We start from the raw sequence: 14727 nt of genomic DNA on the forward strand, positions 1-14727 counted from the left end.
CTAAGTTTTTCCGTCAGAAGGCCTTGCAAGTGCACTTGCGTCCCACCGTTACCATAGCGACTGGGCCTCCGGACCGTAGATCCTAACTGCTTGCCAACATCTTTGAGCTTCGGCAGCTCCAGAGGCCGGGTAACTGGCGGGTAACTAGGCTTTGGAGTGGGATTTAAAAATGTATGTCTTTAAAACTGTTTATGGGTTATCAGAGGTCTAGTTTTTGTTCAGTCTCAACACCCTGGGACGCTGCTTTAATGCGTCTAGCCAACAAGCTCTTTGTTCTAACAGAAAACGGTGTAGATGAGCACAAAGAAAAATAGGCGTGTCAGGGTATACCCGAAACTAGGCTGTTTATACACTTTGACGAAACGCTTCAGAGACCCAGTCACTGTTCGTTGAAGCTGTATGCTTCCAGCATTAACTTCTATTTAAAAAAAAATTTTTTTTTCTTATTAACGTTTATTCATTTTTTTGAGACAGAGAGAGACAGAGCATGAATGGGGGAAGGTCAGAGAGAGAGGGAGACACAGAATCTGAAACAGGCTCCAGGCTCTGAGTGGTCAGCACAGAGCCCGACGCGGGGCTCGAACTCACGGACCGCGAGATCATGACCTGAGCCGAAGTCGGACGCCCAAACGACTGAGCCACCCAGGCGCACCCCAACATTCACTTCTAGCCCCTCTAGGATATTCAGAAGAAATCAAGGCATAGATCCAGCTCCAAGAAGCGTATAATCTTAAGACACACGTGAAATACTAACAAAAAAATACTGTGTTGCTGACTGTAAGGATTCAGTGAATGAGGATGTAGATCAGTCAATAGAAGTCTGGTGGAAGAGATGACATTAAAACTAGGCATTTGATTTATGTAAACTAGATGGAAGAAGACTAAAAAAAAAAAAAAAATCAGGCATTCCTGAAAATTACCAAGTACTAAAAATTGTCAAACACTGAATGATACTCTGAACTCTGATCAATTTAGACCAGATTTCAATGAAGAACCCCAGCACTTCTTTACTGAAATTCATATTGTCTACAAATGCTTTACTCAAGAATGTTTTGCAATTGCTGAATTTTACTCTTAACTGCTTATTGGTGAGCATGGAGTCAGGGGTGGAGGTGCAGTCTAGAACATCCAACACGTCACTGGACGTCTTGGTGCTGAATTCCCAAAGTCTGGGGCTTTCAGAATTTGCAAAGTTTGGTCCAGTTTGTTGGCAGTGATGGAAGTAGGTCTATGCCAGTGAGTTATGGTGCCAGCTCATCTGGTATTCTGGCCTCTCAGAGCCCTATCTCTCATACTGTGGTTAGGTCTAAGTCATTATTCCCCAGAGGTCATACATGGGAACAAGTTAAATTAAGAAAGTCCTAACAACAACAACAGCAACAGTCCGAATAAGTCTCATTTATAACTTCAGTCTGGAAAGCATCCGACTAACAGGCGATTCTGCTTAAGAATCAAGGTAGAACCTTATATACCAACCATATGTACGAGCAGAAGAACTTTCTAGAATTTATAGTTTCCAGGAGTCCACACCGAAGTCATATATTTGAGTGTATCCTGGAGTTGAATGCATTCCTCATTAGTTGGATTGAGACCTCATTTAAGCTATTCAAGTTCAATAGATAGAGCTAGCAGAACCCAGGCCGTCCTGGGGGTTGGATGTAGAGAGCTGTACACAGCTCTAGCGGAGTTCTAGTATACCTCCTCTGATACAAACACAGTGAAAAAAAATATGAGTTACCTTTCAAATTATAGCTGTAAGTGGAAAAACTAGTTTTAGAAAAGAAGAATTAGAAGCACGAGGGAGCAGACTAGAGAGCTGAAAATCAGATTACTGATGTAGATGAGAAGTTTGAGAGAATCACGAGAATCCTGAGGCAAGGACGAAGGTATTAGAGCTCTTAGAAGGTAATATCTATGAAAGAGACAAAGATAGCTCAACATAAGATTAATAAGCGCCCCTGAATAGAGAACACAGCAACTGGAAGAAGAAATGTCCTTACTGATATAAAACATAATAAAGAAAAGAAAATCTGTAGATTAAAAGAAACCAGGATTAAGGATTATAAGAAAATAGAGTACACTGATAATGAATACTGAGTAATGTATGGAAATATCTAAAACTAATATAATAGGATATGTTAATTATACTTCGGTAAAAAGAGGATATACCACGATCCATGGAAAAATTTCTCTCGGAGTGTCAACACGAGGATAGAGCCTAGTTAAGCCACTCAGTTTTCAGGATGAAAGAATTCTTTGGGTACCCAGTCAAGAGAAAGAAGTAGGTAGTGGTGGAGAAAAAACAGGATTTGTTGGATTCCTGTAGAGTATATTTAGTACTGGACGACTTTGAACATCTATTACAGAGTTCTGAGGGGGCATACAACGTGTTCCAAGAAAATTATACTCTTAATTTTCCCAGTTGCGACTTAAATAAAGTTAGAATTTGTGAGGCTCTATTCATTTTTAGTCCTGTTGGCACACTGCATTTCTGAGCCCATCTCTCTTTCCTATAACTTGTCAAGCATAAGCATAGCAGCCAACGTGTTACCAACATTGTGTTCTCACCTCTTCCCCTAGAATTCAAATTCATCGGTAAATCATCTGTCTTCTAGGTTATCACAGGAATTTTGCAAAGACTTTTTCTTCCCAATACATTTGTCACCAATAACATAAATAACTGTCCTTTCAGCTTCCAGTAACAGTTCCCTTGTCACCTGCTGCCTGACCACTATCCTACTGACATATTTTATTTTATTTTATTTTATTTTATTTTTCAACGTTTATTTATTTTTGCGACAGAGAGAGACAGAGCATGAACGGGGGAAGGGCAGAGAGAGAGGGAGACACAGAATCCGAAACAGGCTCCAGGCTCTGAGCCATCAGCCCAGAGCCCCACGCGGGCTCGAACTCACGGACCGCGAGATCGTGACCTGGCTGAAGTCGGACGCTTAACCGACTGCGCCACCCAGGCGCCCCCTACTGACATATTTTAGATTTTTGTTATGGAAGTTCTTAAGTCTGGACCTAAGTCTGTAGAAGTCATGATACATTTTGCTAAGTTATGGTAACCACTAATCCCTAAATCTCAGCCGTGTAAAACAATAAAGGTTTATTTTTTGGCACATGATCCATGTCTTTTGGGAGGTATCTCTGACTATGCTTTACGTTTTCCTCACCCTGGCGCCCAGGTTGCTGAGCTACCACGATTTCGTACATTCTTGGCTTTAGTGGCAGAGAGAAAGAGGATCTTACACTGCAGTTAATGGCTGTTGTTAACCCACCAAAACTAGTCACATGGGCTCTGAGTAATCACGAGGGGGCCAGGAATTGCAATTTCCAGAAGACAGAAAGCTAGAAATATTTGATAAACAACATTCATAAGTACATTGCAAGCGTTCTCAGACATGACAGAATACAGCTTCTGTGGTAGGCGACCTCTAAGATGGTACCTAACGATCTCTGCCCTCTGTTTTTGTGTAATCCCCTCTGCTTGAGTCTGGACTGGACCTAGTGACTTCTTTCTAATGAATAGAGCCCACGCACAGCCCGGCAGCCATCCTGAGTTGGGGAGACAGAATTGAAAATTCTGGGGGACAAAGGCAGCTAGAATTTCCAGAGCAAAGTGCGAGAGAGCAGTGAGAGTATAGAGAAAGCTCTGGAGACCTTCAGGGAATTTCTCTGAGCCTTACACTGAGTGCTGATCAGTATGTGCATGTGGGGAAACTGCCCATACTGAGGAATGAACCACTGGAAGAAGCAGGCAGAACATTTTTGGGAGGACACACAAGGGTGGAACTACTTTACATTCCCAACATCTTGAGTGGAAGAACCCTGTAATATCTGGCGGTATTGAGTTGAGTACAGTAAAGGAACTGCCTCAGCAGTAGAGACAAATTAGCCATAGATGAAAGGCTGTCCTGATTTAGCCTAGGAAAACACAAAATCAAGCCTTCAAAGGACCAAGCTATTTCCAAATAATTGTCCCAGATCAAAACCTGAAAGTGCTTAGAAGACTAAAAATAAAATCCAGCATCCAACAACATAAAATTCACAATGTCTGCATCAAATGAAAAATTGCAAGATCTGCGAAGATGTAGAAAACCACACTCCAGATGATGTAAAAGAATCAGTAAAAACAAACCAAGAAATGGCACAAATGAAGGAATTAGTAGACAAGGACTTTAAAATAACATAAATGTCCTCCATATGTTCAAAAAGGCAGAGGGAAGCATGAAAAGATTAAGAAGGCACAAATATAAAAGACCCAAGTCAGACTTCTAGAGTTAAAAAATGCAGTGTCTAAAATGAAAAAATACACTGGATGGAATTAAGAGCAGATTAGACATTGCAAATGAAAAGAGTAGTGAACTTAAAGATTTAAGTGAACTTAAAGATGTAACAGTAGAAACTATCCAAAATGAAACAGAATCAAAAGATAATAAAAAAGGATCGGTGAACTGTGGGACAATTTCAAACAGCTTTATATGAGCTGTGTAACTGGAGTTCCAGAAGGAGGAAACAAAAACATACTTGAAGAGATAATGTCTGAAAAGTTTTTCACATGTGATAAAAATTATGCACCCACAAACCCAAGAAGCTCAATGAAACTTTGGATACAGGAATAAAGCCACACCAAGTACATTATAATCAAATTAACATCAGTGGCTAAGAAAAATATTAAAAGCACTCAGAGGAAAAAAGACACACTACATAAAGGGGAACAAAGTTAAGAATAAAAGCAGACTCTTGGAAACAATGCAAGTCAGAAAACTTGAGCAAAAATCTTTAGCTACTTAAAAAAATAAAAAGCGTCACAAAACAAAACTGTTGACTTAGGATTTTATACTCAGCTGTTCAAAATGGAGAATGAAATACTGTTCAAAAATGGAGATGAGGGGCACCTGGGTGGCTCAGTCTGTTAAGCGTCTGACTTCCACTCAGGTCATGATCTCGCGGTTTGCAGGTTTGAACCCCACGTCAGGCTCTGTGCTGGCGGCTGGAGCCTGGAGCCTGCTTCAGATTCTGTGTCTCCCTCTCTCTTTGCCCCTCCTATGCTCATGCTCTGTCTCTCTCTGTCTTTCAATAGTAAATAAATGTTAAATTTTTTTTTTTAAATGGAGATGAATTGGGGTGCCTTGTGGCTTAGTCAGTTAGTATCTGACTTTGGCTCAGGTCATGATCTCACAGTTTATGAGTTTGAGCCCCGTGTCAGGCTTTGCTCAGACCATGTGGAGCCTCCTTGGGATTTCTCTCTCTCCCTCTCTCTCTGACCCTTCCCCATTTGCTCATACTCTCTCTCTCTCTCTCAAAATAAATAAATAAACTTAAAAAAATGGAGATGAAGTAAAAACATACAAAAATGGAATGAATTGATCACTAGTAGACTAGAACTGTTAAATGAAAACATTCATTCAGATAAAAGGGTAATCATGTTGGATGGAAATCTGGACCTACTCAAGGGAATAAAAACACTGAAAATGTGGGTGAGTATAAAAGACTTCTCTTGTTTTTAAAAATTTCTCTAAAAATAGTTGCTTAAAGAGAAACTTATAAATATATGTTATAGGGTTTATAATATATAATACAGAACATACAAGTAGAATGTATGACAAAATAATACAGGGTAGGAAAGGGGAAATGATTCTTTCAATGTGAGTTTGTTTTTAAAAAATTTTTAAAGTTTATTTTATTTTGAGAGAGAGAGCAGGGGAGGGACAGAGAGAGAAGGGGACAGAGGATCTGAAGCAGGCTCAGCAGAGAGCCCAATGTGGGGCTTGAACTCATGAAGTGTGAGATAATGACCTGAGCCAAAGTCAAACACTTAACTGGCTGAGGCATCCAGGCATCCTAGTGTGAGTTTCTTTTAGTGTAAGTTTCTTTTAGTGTATGTGAAGTGGTATAATGTTATTTAAGGCAAACTTAAAAGTTAAAAATGTATACTATGAACTCTAAAGTAACCAAAATCAAAGCCAAGGGTTGTAAAGCAATAAGCCAATAATGGAGATAGAAGAGATACACAAAATATACTAAGTTATTTCAAAAGAACAGACTAAGAGAAAAGGAACAAAGAACAGCATAAAAAACACAAATAGCAAGAGGGCAAGAAAATTCAATGCTATCTATCACACTAAATGTCAATAATTGAAACGCCTTAAATAAAAGTCAGAGATCATTAGACTAGATAAGAAAAAGCAAGACTCAACTGTATACTGTTTCTAAGAAAGCCACTTTGACTATAAAGAAGACCAGATAGGTTAAAAGTAAAAAGACAGGAAGAGATAAATTATACTAACACTAAGGAATATAAAGTAGCTACATAAATTTCAGACAGTGGATTTCAGAGCATAGACTATTACTAGAAATAAAGAAGGATAGTTTTTAATAGTAAAGTTGTCTGTTTATCAGGAGGACATAACAGTACTAAATATGCAACTAATATCAGAGCTTCAAAATATATGATGCAAAAACTGGAAGAATAGAAAAGAGAAACAGATACATTCATAATTATAGTTGGAGATTTCAACATCCTATTTCATTAATTGATGAAGAATACAGAAAATCAGTAAGAATACAGAAGACTTGAATAACTCTGTCAGCCAACTAATTACATGGATAGAACACCTCACCCAATGACAACATATTCTGCTGGAACATTTACCATGATAGTCCAAATTCTGAGCATAAGCAAGTCTCTATAAATTTAAAAGAATTACAATTATATGAAGAATGTGCTGTGCCAACAATGGAATGTAAGAAATCAGTAAGAGAAAACTAGCTAGAATATTTCCAAATATTTGAAAACAAATAATACAGTTCTAAATAACCTACAGATCAAAGAAAAAAGCAAAAGGAAAAATTTTAACAGAAGGTAATGAAAATACTAAATTTCAAAATTTTTGGAAAGAATCTAAAGTAGTGCTTTGATGGAAATTTATAGAATTAAATGCTTATATTGAGAAGGTAGGTCTCAAATCAATGGCCCGAGCTTCCATCTTAAGAAACTAGAAAAAGAAAACCAAATTAAGCCCAAAGTAAACAGAAAAAAGGAAACGCTATAGATTGTAGAAGAAATCAGATAAATAGAAACCAGAAAATTAACAGAAAAATAAGTGAAACCTAGTATGTTTCCCGAGAGATTAAAATTCTTTTGTGAGCTCCCTTGCTCATAAGTTAAAGTCTAAAATCTTTAAGCGGGTTCATGTTCTTGGTTGGTTTAGCCTCTACGTATTTCTCTGACATGATTTCTTTTTATTTTCTCTTCTGTGGTTATGCTGGCCTTTCGTATTTTCAGTTGTCCGCTCGACTGGCCCATGACTTTTGTACATGCTATTTCCTCTGTTTGCCCTCATCCCAACTGGCTCAATGTCTTTATTTCCAACTGTATTTTCAGCTAGTTAATGCCTTCTCATCCTTTAGATTTATGTTTGATAGCCTCGTCTAGGACATACCCTACCCTAACCTGTAAACTCTACTACCCTAACCTGTAAACTTTACTAGGATAGGCACTGTGTTTGTTTGACTCAATATTTTATCTTCAGCACTTAGCACATGCCTGGCTCGTGGTGGATTCTTAGCAAATATTTATTGTATGAATGAATTATTTCTAGTAGTGGATCTATTTTCTTAGGATATGCTAAGTTCAAGCATTACTCCTTTCCTGCATCTCTTGAATCAATATTCTGAGGACTGGAAGATTATTATTACTCTTGGGCTTATGAGGAATAGGAGTATGTAGAGATTTCACCATCTCCCACCACCCCCACCCCCTGGTACTTCACATATTCATCCATTTCTCTATGAAGATCTGCTGGAAAGTCAAGTTCATTTTGTCTTCTGATGACTATTACTCTAGTGCTAGAAAGTTTCATCATTAAGACCACTGTTTGGTTTGTTTCATTGTATCACCCGTACTAAAAAAAGAAACTTGGGGCGCCTGGGTGGCGCAGTCGGTTAAGCGTCAGACTTCAGCCAGGTCACGATCTCGCGGTCCGTGAGTTCGAGCCCCGCATCAGGCTCTGGGCTGATGGCTCAGAGCTTGGAGCCTGTTTCTGATTCTGTGTCTCCCTCTCTCTCTGCCCCTCCCCCGTTCATGCTCTGTCTCTCTCTGTCCCAAAAATAAATAAACGTTAAAAAAAAAAAAAACTTGGTACAACTTGTGCCAAACAGCTAAAAATAGTGGTAAATTAAAGTATTTTTGATTATTTCACATGCAGATACTTTGTAGCTTAAAAATATATCAATGGCTGAAACGTGAAATCAATGTTTCAACACTCTGATTTCAAGAATTATGCACCAAGAGGTTATGTGCTGATGGAATTTTGTATCCCAGACATCGACTTTATTACATGTTGGATTTTTTTTTATTCCTCAAAATAACTCCGTGATGTAGAAATTAATACCATTTTTTTTAAGGCAAACTTTTAGTGATTTGCTCACAGTCTCAGAGCTAACATGGTATTAAAATACAAACCTAATTATCATGTCAAAACCCATCGGTTTTCTACTGCCACCTCTACTAGAAAATGTAAACTATTAAACAATTTTGCCATCCTAAGGATCCAATATTTAGGTCCTCATGACACATCAGCTAACAATTGCCAGCAATTATTTCAGTTTGTCTGACTAAGACACAGTCAGTTGAATGGTTTCTCTAAGCGAAAATTGTGATCAGCTATTCACAGATAGCACCCTGGTAAGAAAAAGGAATAGAGGTAAGATTTTGTCTAATATCAACTTAGTTATGTAAAATGCCAAGTTCTATAACACAAATCATATGAAAACATAGCAGTGGGAAATAGTCTAAAATGTAGGTAGGAAAGAAAATTTATTTTATTTTATTTAAAAAAAAATTTTTTTTTTCAACGTTTATTTATTTTGGGGACAGAGAGACAGAGCATGAACGGGCGAGGGGCAGAGAGAGAGGGAGACACAGAATCGGAAACAGGCTCCAGGCTCTGAGCCATCAGCCCAGAGCCTGACGCGGGGCTCGAACTCACGGGCCGCGAGATCGTGACCTGGCTGAAGTCTGACGCTTAACCGACTGCGCCACCCAGGCGCCCCTAGGAAAGAAAATTTAAATGCTTAATGTCATTTACTAGTTTGCCATCAACTATGAACGCTGAAAAACAAAAAAAAAAGATTAGCTGAAGAGAAATGTTCTGGCTTAAGAGTTATACTTGAGTATTACATTCAGTGAGGTAAGGTGTTGATACAGAAATTGGGAGAGGGAGGGTAGTCCAGAAGATGAGTTGCATCTTGTTGCTGAGGCTATGAATTGAGACATTTTAGTCTTTAGCAGATAGGAACCTACGTGAAAAAATTCCGTCATTTCTGAGTGTCACTGGGACACTCGATCATCATTTCTTTGGCAAAGATGATATGAACAGAGGACAGAGCCTCAGTGTCCAGAGAACAAAACAGGACAGTACAGGATGTATTCTTATTTTCTCAATTGGGAGAAAATTGAGCCATTATTTCTGTCATCTGGGAGTTTCAAGACTCTTGAGGAAATAGAAGAGGTAGTCTAGGCATTAGGGAGAGAGAGGATGTAAAGAATCCCACATAGGAAGAGCCAAAGAGAAATGTGTAAAGGTGCAGTTTGAGGCCTCTTGTGTGGGATGAGGACACAGGTTGGATTAGTTTGTGTTAATAGTTAAGGAAAAAACTGGAAGATAAAGGTAATGAGGAAAAGGGATATAAAGTGAGAAGAATCTCATGATTTCGTACAGATTAGACTGTAGGTTTAGAATATACATAAACTCATTCATAGATTAAAATATTTCATATTGTTGGAGAATAAGGCAGTGACAAGAACAAGACTGTCAAACTTTAGAGACAACCTTTAGCTAAGCTTTGGCTTGCTGCTGGAGCTATGAATTGTGACCTTCTATTCTTTAGCAGATAGGAAACTATGTGAAAGAATCTTCTGATGTAATAATTTCTGGGTGTCACTGGAACATTTGATCATCATTCCTTTGGCAATTCCAGTCTTCTGTGGAAGGTCAGTAGATGCATTTGATTTATTCACCTCTGCAGGAATCAGACTCAGACTATTTTGGTAAGTCTATGTATTCTTGATTAAGTTAGCTAAAACTTCATACCTACGTTAGATAGATATACTAACCCATAGATTTTACTGTGGTTTTACTAACTTGTCATTGAGCATACCACTTTTTTCCTTGATAAAGGAAACACAGAGTCTATAAAAACCATCACATATAATATTCAAATTATTAAACTTTAGTTTTATTATTACCATAACAAATACTTATTAGGCATAGAATACTGTTCTAGGCATAAGAAACCATAATAAGACATTTTTCATTTTTCCTGTCTTTTGTTGAACATATGTAAATTTATGTTAGTTACCAACTACTGTGTGCAAGCCACTGTTCTAGGTATTAAGGATTCAGTCAGTGGTGGCAAAGACAGACATGAAATGGGGGTTGGGGGGCGGTGGACAATGATTAAGCAAAAACATTGACAAAAAATTAGGACATTGGTTCTCAACATGGGGTGATTTCTTCCCCTTCTCCACCAGGGGACATTTGGTAATGTCTGGAGACATTTTTGATTGTCACAATTTTTGGGGAAAGGTGATGTTGGCATGTAGTGGGTGGAGGCCTTGGATGCTTCAAAAATATCCTACAAAGCACAAGCCAACTCCTTCCCTCCCCAACAAAAAAACTATCTGGCCTCAAATGTCCATAGTGTCATGGTTGAGAAATCCTGAATTAGAGTGATACCTATTACAAAACAAAATTACAGAGTGCTGTGAAAACTTATATAATGTAGTGGTTATGGAAGGCTTCCCTGAGAAAGTGAAATGCAAATTCAGACTTAACAAATGAGTTGGTCCTAGCAAGTAAGGAGTGGGAACAGTGTGTGTGTATATGTGTGTTTGTGTGTACGTGTATCATATTTATCATATATCTCACATATACATTATGTTAAATTGAGTGTGTGTGTGTGTGTGTGTGTGTGTGTGTGTACAATATTTACTAATGCTCAGTAGCATCTGCTGGGTAATAATAGTTAACATTTATTGAACACTGACTATGTGTTAGGCACTGTATTTTACATGTGGTTTACATTTTGCCTAATTTAATTACATTTTACATTTAATTACATTTTGCCTTATTTAATTCACATGATTACCCTGGAAGTAGATAGTATTATCCCCAATTTATCCTTGAGAAACATACTTGATCAAGTCCCTTGCTTAGGGTTGGTTACATAGTCAGTCTAACTCTTCCAAGGCACTTTCTCACCTAAGGTGCTATAAATGTAGAGAGGCAGGGGAAAGAACGATCATCAGGAAGAGGGTTGATGGAAGGTGTCATGGAGGATGGGAGGCTTGGCTATACTTCGAAGGAAGAGAAGGGCTTAGGTAGACAGAGAGGCAGTGGAGAGTGGTGGTAGGGACTCAACCTTGTTGACTGTAACAGCCATTTCAAGCAAACTTTTTTTTTCCTTCCACAGAGTAGAAATAGACTTCTGTAATTTAACCATAGGGCACAGTTCACTTCTACCAGCTAATGGCTTTTTTATATTTGTTGCTAGACTTAAAATTATAATAAGGAGGAGTTGTGTAATATGGCATTTATATACTTTTAAAGATATGTTAAAATGTCATTTTCAGCATGTTTCTATATAACTGTGACAAAATAATAACACTAAAGACTCCAAAGAGCTTTTTGAAGACAACTCACCCCCACTCCATTATTTTAACTTTCTAATCTAGGTGTTCTGTGAATTATGCCTTTTCGGTTTGGGACCCAGCCAAGGAAGTTTCCAGTGGAAGGAGGAGATTCTTCAGTTGGGCTGGAATCTGGGCTGAGCTCCAGTGCTGCCTGTAATGGGAAAGAGATGTCACCAACCAGGTATGGTCGTCTCATCCTGATGGCTGAGGAAATGTGTAATAGCTATCATCAATATAAGCTTTGGTTGATGTTCAGTGTTAGCAAGAAAAAAGCCTGAGACCATTAAATTAGTATTAACAAACTTTGCTGTTATGAAATTAGTATTAACAGATTCCAGGTTTTCTTAGCACAGTTTGTTTTTGGTACCTCTGTAAGTCTCAATGATAGACTAGTTCTTATTTTATTGTTATTATTTTCTGGTAAATCTTTAGCTAGATTGTTGTTGTTGATAGTTACAAGAAAGATAACATTCATTTAAATAAGCAAATCTTTAGTGCTTTTTACATGCTAGGCACAAGGCTGCAAATATGAAGAAGACTATTATCTCAGATTTAGTGTCGCTTTGGCTTTGATTTGACCTTTAGCAGAAAGATAGTGATATAGAGTATGAATGTTCTATAAAACAAAATCATTTTTTGCAAAATTGAAGAAAACTATAATAAATAGGATGTGTTCCACTTTTCTGCTGTTTACCATCAATTACTACACTCTTAGATTTCTCATGGCTTGGAAGCTTTTAGAACACAGATTTAAGCCTAATAAGGTAGGTACTTTAAAAATCAGAGTTATTTAAGGATGCAGTGGGCTATTTGGGGAAGCACTAAGCACTTGTCTTTAGAAATGTTTGAGGTTGGGTGATTATCTGGTGGGAATGATGGAATAGAAATTCAAGTACTAGATGTAGTTTTGGAGTAGATGTCATTTAAGGATTCAATCAACATTTGAATAGTACATGGAATAGTATGTTCGGTTTTATATTTTTCCACATATTCTACTTTAAAAAAATTTTTCTTAACATGTATTTATTTTTGAGACAGGGAGAGACCGAGTGTGAGCGGGAAAGGGGCAGAGAGAGAGGGAGACACAGAATCCGAAGCAGGCTCCAGGCTCTGAGCTGTCAGCACAGAGCTTGACGTGGGGCTCAAACTCACAAACTGCGAGATGGTGACCTGAGCTGAAGTTGGACGCCCAACCGACTGAGTCACCCAGGCACCCCCCACATATTCTAGTTTTTAAATCACTCAATTGATGTGATTTTAAGGTGTATATATATATATATATATACATATATATATATATATATATATATATGTATATATATATATATATAAATTGCCATAGTAGTACCACTATGTTTTCAACTATGCACTCCCCAAGCGCTTTTTTTTTTTTTTTTGCCATTTAGCAATCACTGTATACCTTTCAAGATGGTCATTTAGAGGATTATTTATGAATTTCCTGTGATTAAGGGTATGGCAATAATCATAATTTCTTTGCAACATAAGTCTAAGATGTCTGGCTCATCAATGTCACTGTGTTATATTGTGACATTCAAAGATTTCAAAATGATTTAAAGCAGTTGATATGCACTCAAACTTTGTTGCTTTGAAAAAATTTCCTTTTTAGTATCTAACCACGTGTGCTTTGCTCTTTCATTCAGGCAACTCCGAAGGTGCCCTGGAAGTCATTGCCTGACAGTAACTGACGTTCCCATCACTGTCTATGCAACAATGCAAAAGCCACCCGCACAAGGCAGCAAGGAAATGCATCCTAAATAGCATCATTAAGTCTTTTGTAGAGGTTTGACTAGGTCAAGGGTAATGGACAAGTATCATCTTATGATGTGATAAACAAATAAAAGCAGTGGCACCTTTGGACGATGACAACAGTTGAAATATTTCCTTTAAGTAAGAAAAGACAATGTCATCTGCAAAATGTGTAGTATTAAGCCATCAGTTATGTTTGATGGATAAGACAGAATAATATTTCACAATTAGAAGGTCCTTTAGAGATCATTTTGTTCACAGTGGATCATTAATATCAATGTTTCAAGATGAAGGTTAATTCACCTTGATTATCAGTCATGAAGGGCCTGTTCTAAGTACTTAATGTGTTTTAGGCTGGTTTCCTTTGTTTATATTTGGGTTGCCTCTTACCTGAATCCTTTTACTTGAATACTTTAATACCTGGCTTGATATCTTTTGATAATGTTTTGCTTAGGAATAATTATATTGGGTAAGAAATGGAGCCCAGTAGATTGTGCATTTGGGGAAGAATACCGAGACCAAAGAAAGTTCTTAGTCATGGTTCATCTGCAAATCATATAAACTGTTTGTATATGGGAGCTGAGGTTATTGGTTAAATTTGTTGTAAATGAGGGTGAGGGCCATGTCTCTATCCCCTATTTTCCATGAAAATGTCCCATCATTACACTGTCCCTTAGGTCCCAACCAGTCATCTTGAGATTGTTTACAATTGGTATTGAGAAGCCTCAGGTAGATCTTTTTGTTTGATCAGACCTACAAATAAGTTTTGAGGTCTAAGTCTAGGCCAGCTGCTATTTTTTTTTTCCCTTGCCCTACTCCCAAGAAATTTATCCTGCTTTATTTTCCTTTTCATGGTTACCATCCACCATCCATCCTATGACATTGTCTTCTCCAAAAGACTAACTCTAGGGTCAAGTACAGTTCCCTTAGTTTCTTGTCTCCCTTGCTGCACCTGTAGATATACATATAGGCCTTTTTAAATGAAAGATTTATTAGCTTATAATTACATGGATATATGTACATGTGTACTACATGAAGTGAAAAAGAAAAATTTCCAGGGATTTATAAATGGAAAAATACTGAGTTTTATAATGTAATATATAACAATATATATTAATACATAGCATATAATATAAACTGGAAAAATTCACACAGTGCCCAGAGGTGTTTGAATTCCAACCAGACAGAGTGGAAAGACCTTGTTAAACATGGAGCATTGAAGGGAGACCCCAGAAAGGTCACACCTTAGTAGGAGG

General features: G+C 37.7%; 1 protein-coding gene across 4 annotated transcripts; it reads left to right on the plus strand.

Moving 5' to 3' along the window:
• Nucleotides 1–19: 19 nt before the first annotated feature.
• On the plus strand, nucleotides 20–13588 carry FAM229B (family with sequence similarity 229 member B). Of its 4 annotated transcripts, none has more exons than XM_043592147.1 (4): nucleotides 23–129; nucleotides 9904–10060; nucleotides 11747–11885; nucleotides 13366–13588. In XM_043592147.1, the coding sequence occupies exons 3-4, from the start codon at nucleotides 11761–11763 to the stop codon at nucleotides 13481–13483; spliced, it is 243 nt and encodes an 80-aa protein (XP_043448082.1). In that variant the 5' UTR covers nucleotides 23–129; nucleotides 9904–10060; nucleotides 11747–11760; the 3' UTR covers nucleotides 13484–13588. The 4 variants fall into 4 exon arrangements, with proteins under 4 accessions (XP_043448084.1, XP_043448082.1, XP_043448083.1 ...); XM_043592148.1 differs by having other exon boundaries at nucleotides 33–129; nucleotides 9901–10003; XM_043592146.1 differs by having other exon boundaries at nucleotides 35–129; nucleotides 9901–10060.
• Nucleotides 13589–14727: the final 1139 nt, after the last annotated feature.

Source organism: Prionailurus bengalensis, chromosome B2 (genome assembly GCF_016509475.1).
Source record: "Prionailurus bengalensis isolate Pbe53 chromosome B2, Fcat_Pben_1.1_paternal_pri, whole genome shotgun sequence".
Taxonomy (NCBI): domain Eukaryota; kingdom Metazoa; phylum Chordata; class Mammalia; order Carnivora; family Felidae; genus Prionailurus; species Prionailurus bengalensis.

Coding starts and splice junctions, on each gene's coding strand:
- FAM229B (XM_043592149.1), top strand. CDS start 11,761: ATGCCTTTTCGGTTTGGGACCCAGCCAAGGAAGTTTCCAGTGGAAGGA. Junction 11,886..13,365: donor AAAGAGATGTCACCAACCAG/GTATGGTCGTCT, acceptor TCTTTCATTCAG/GCAACTCCGAAGGTGCCCTG.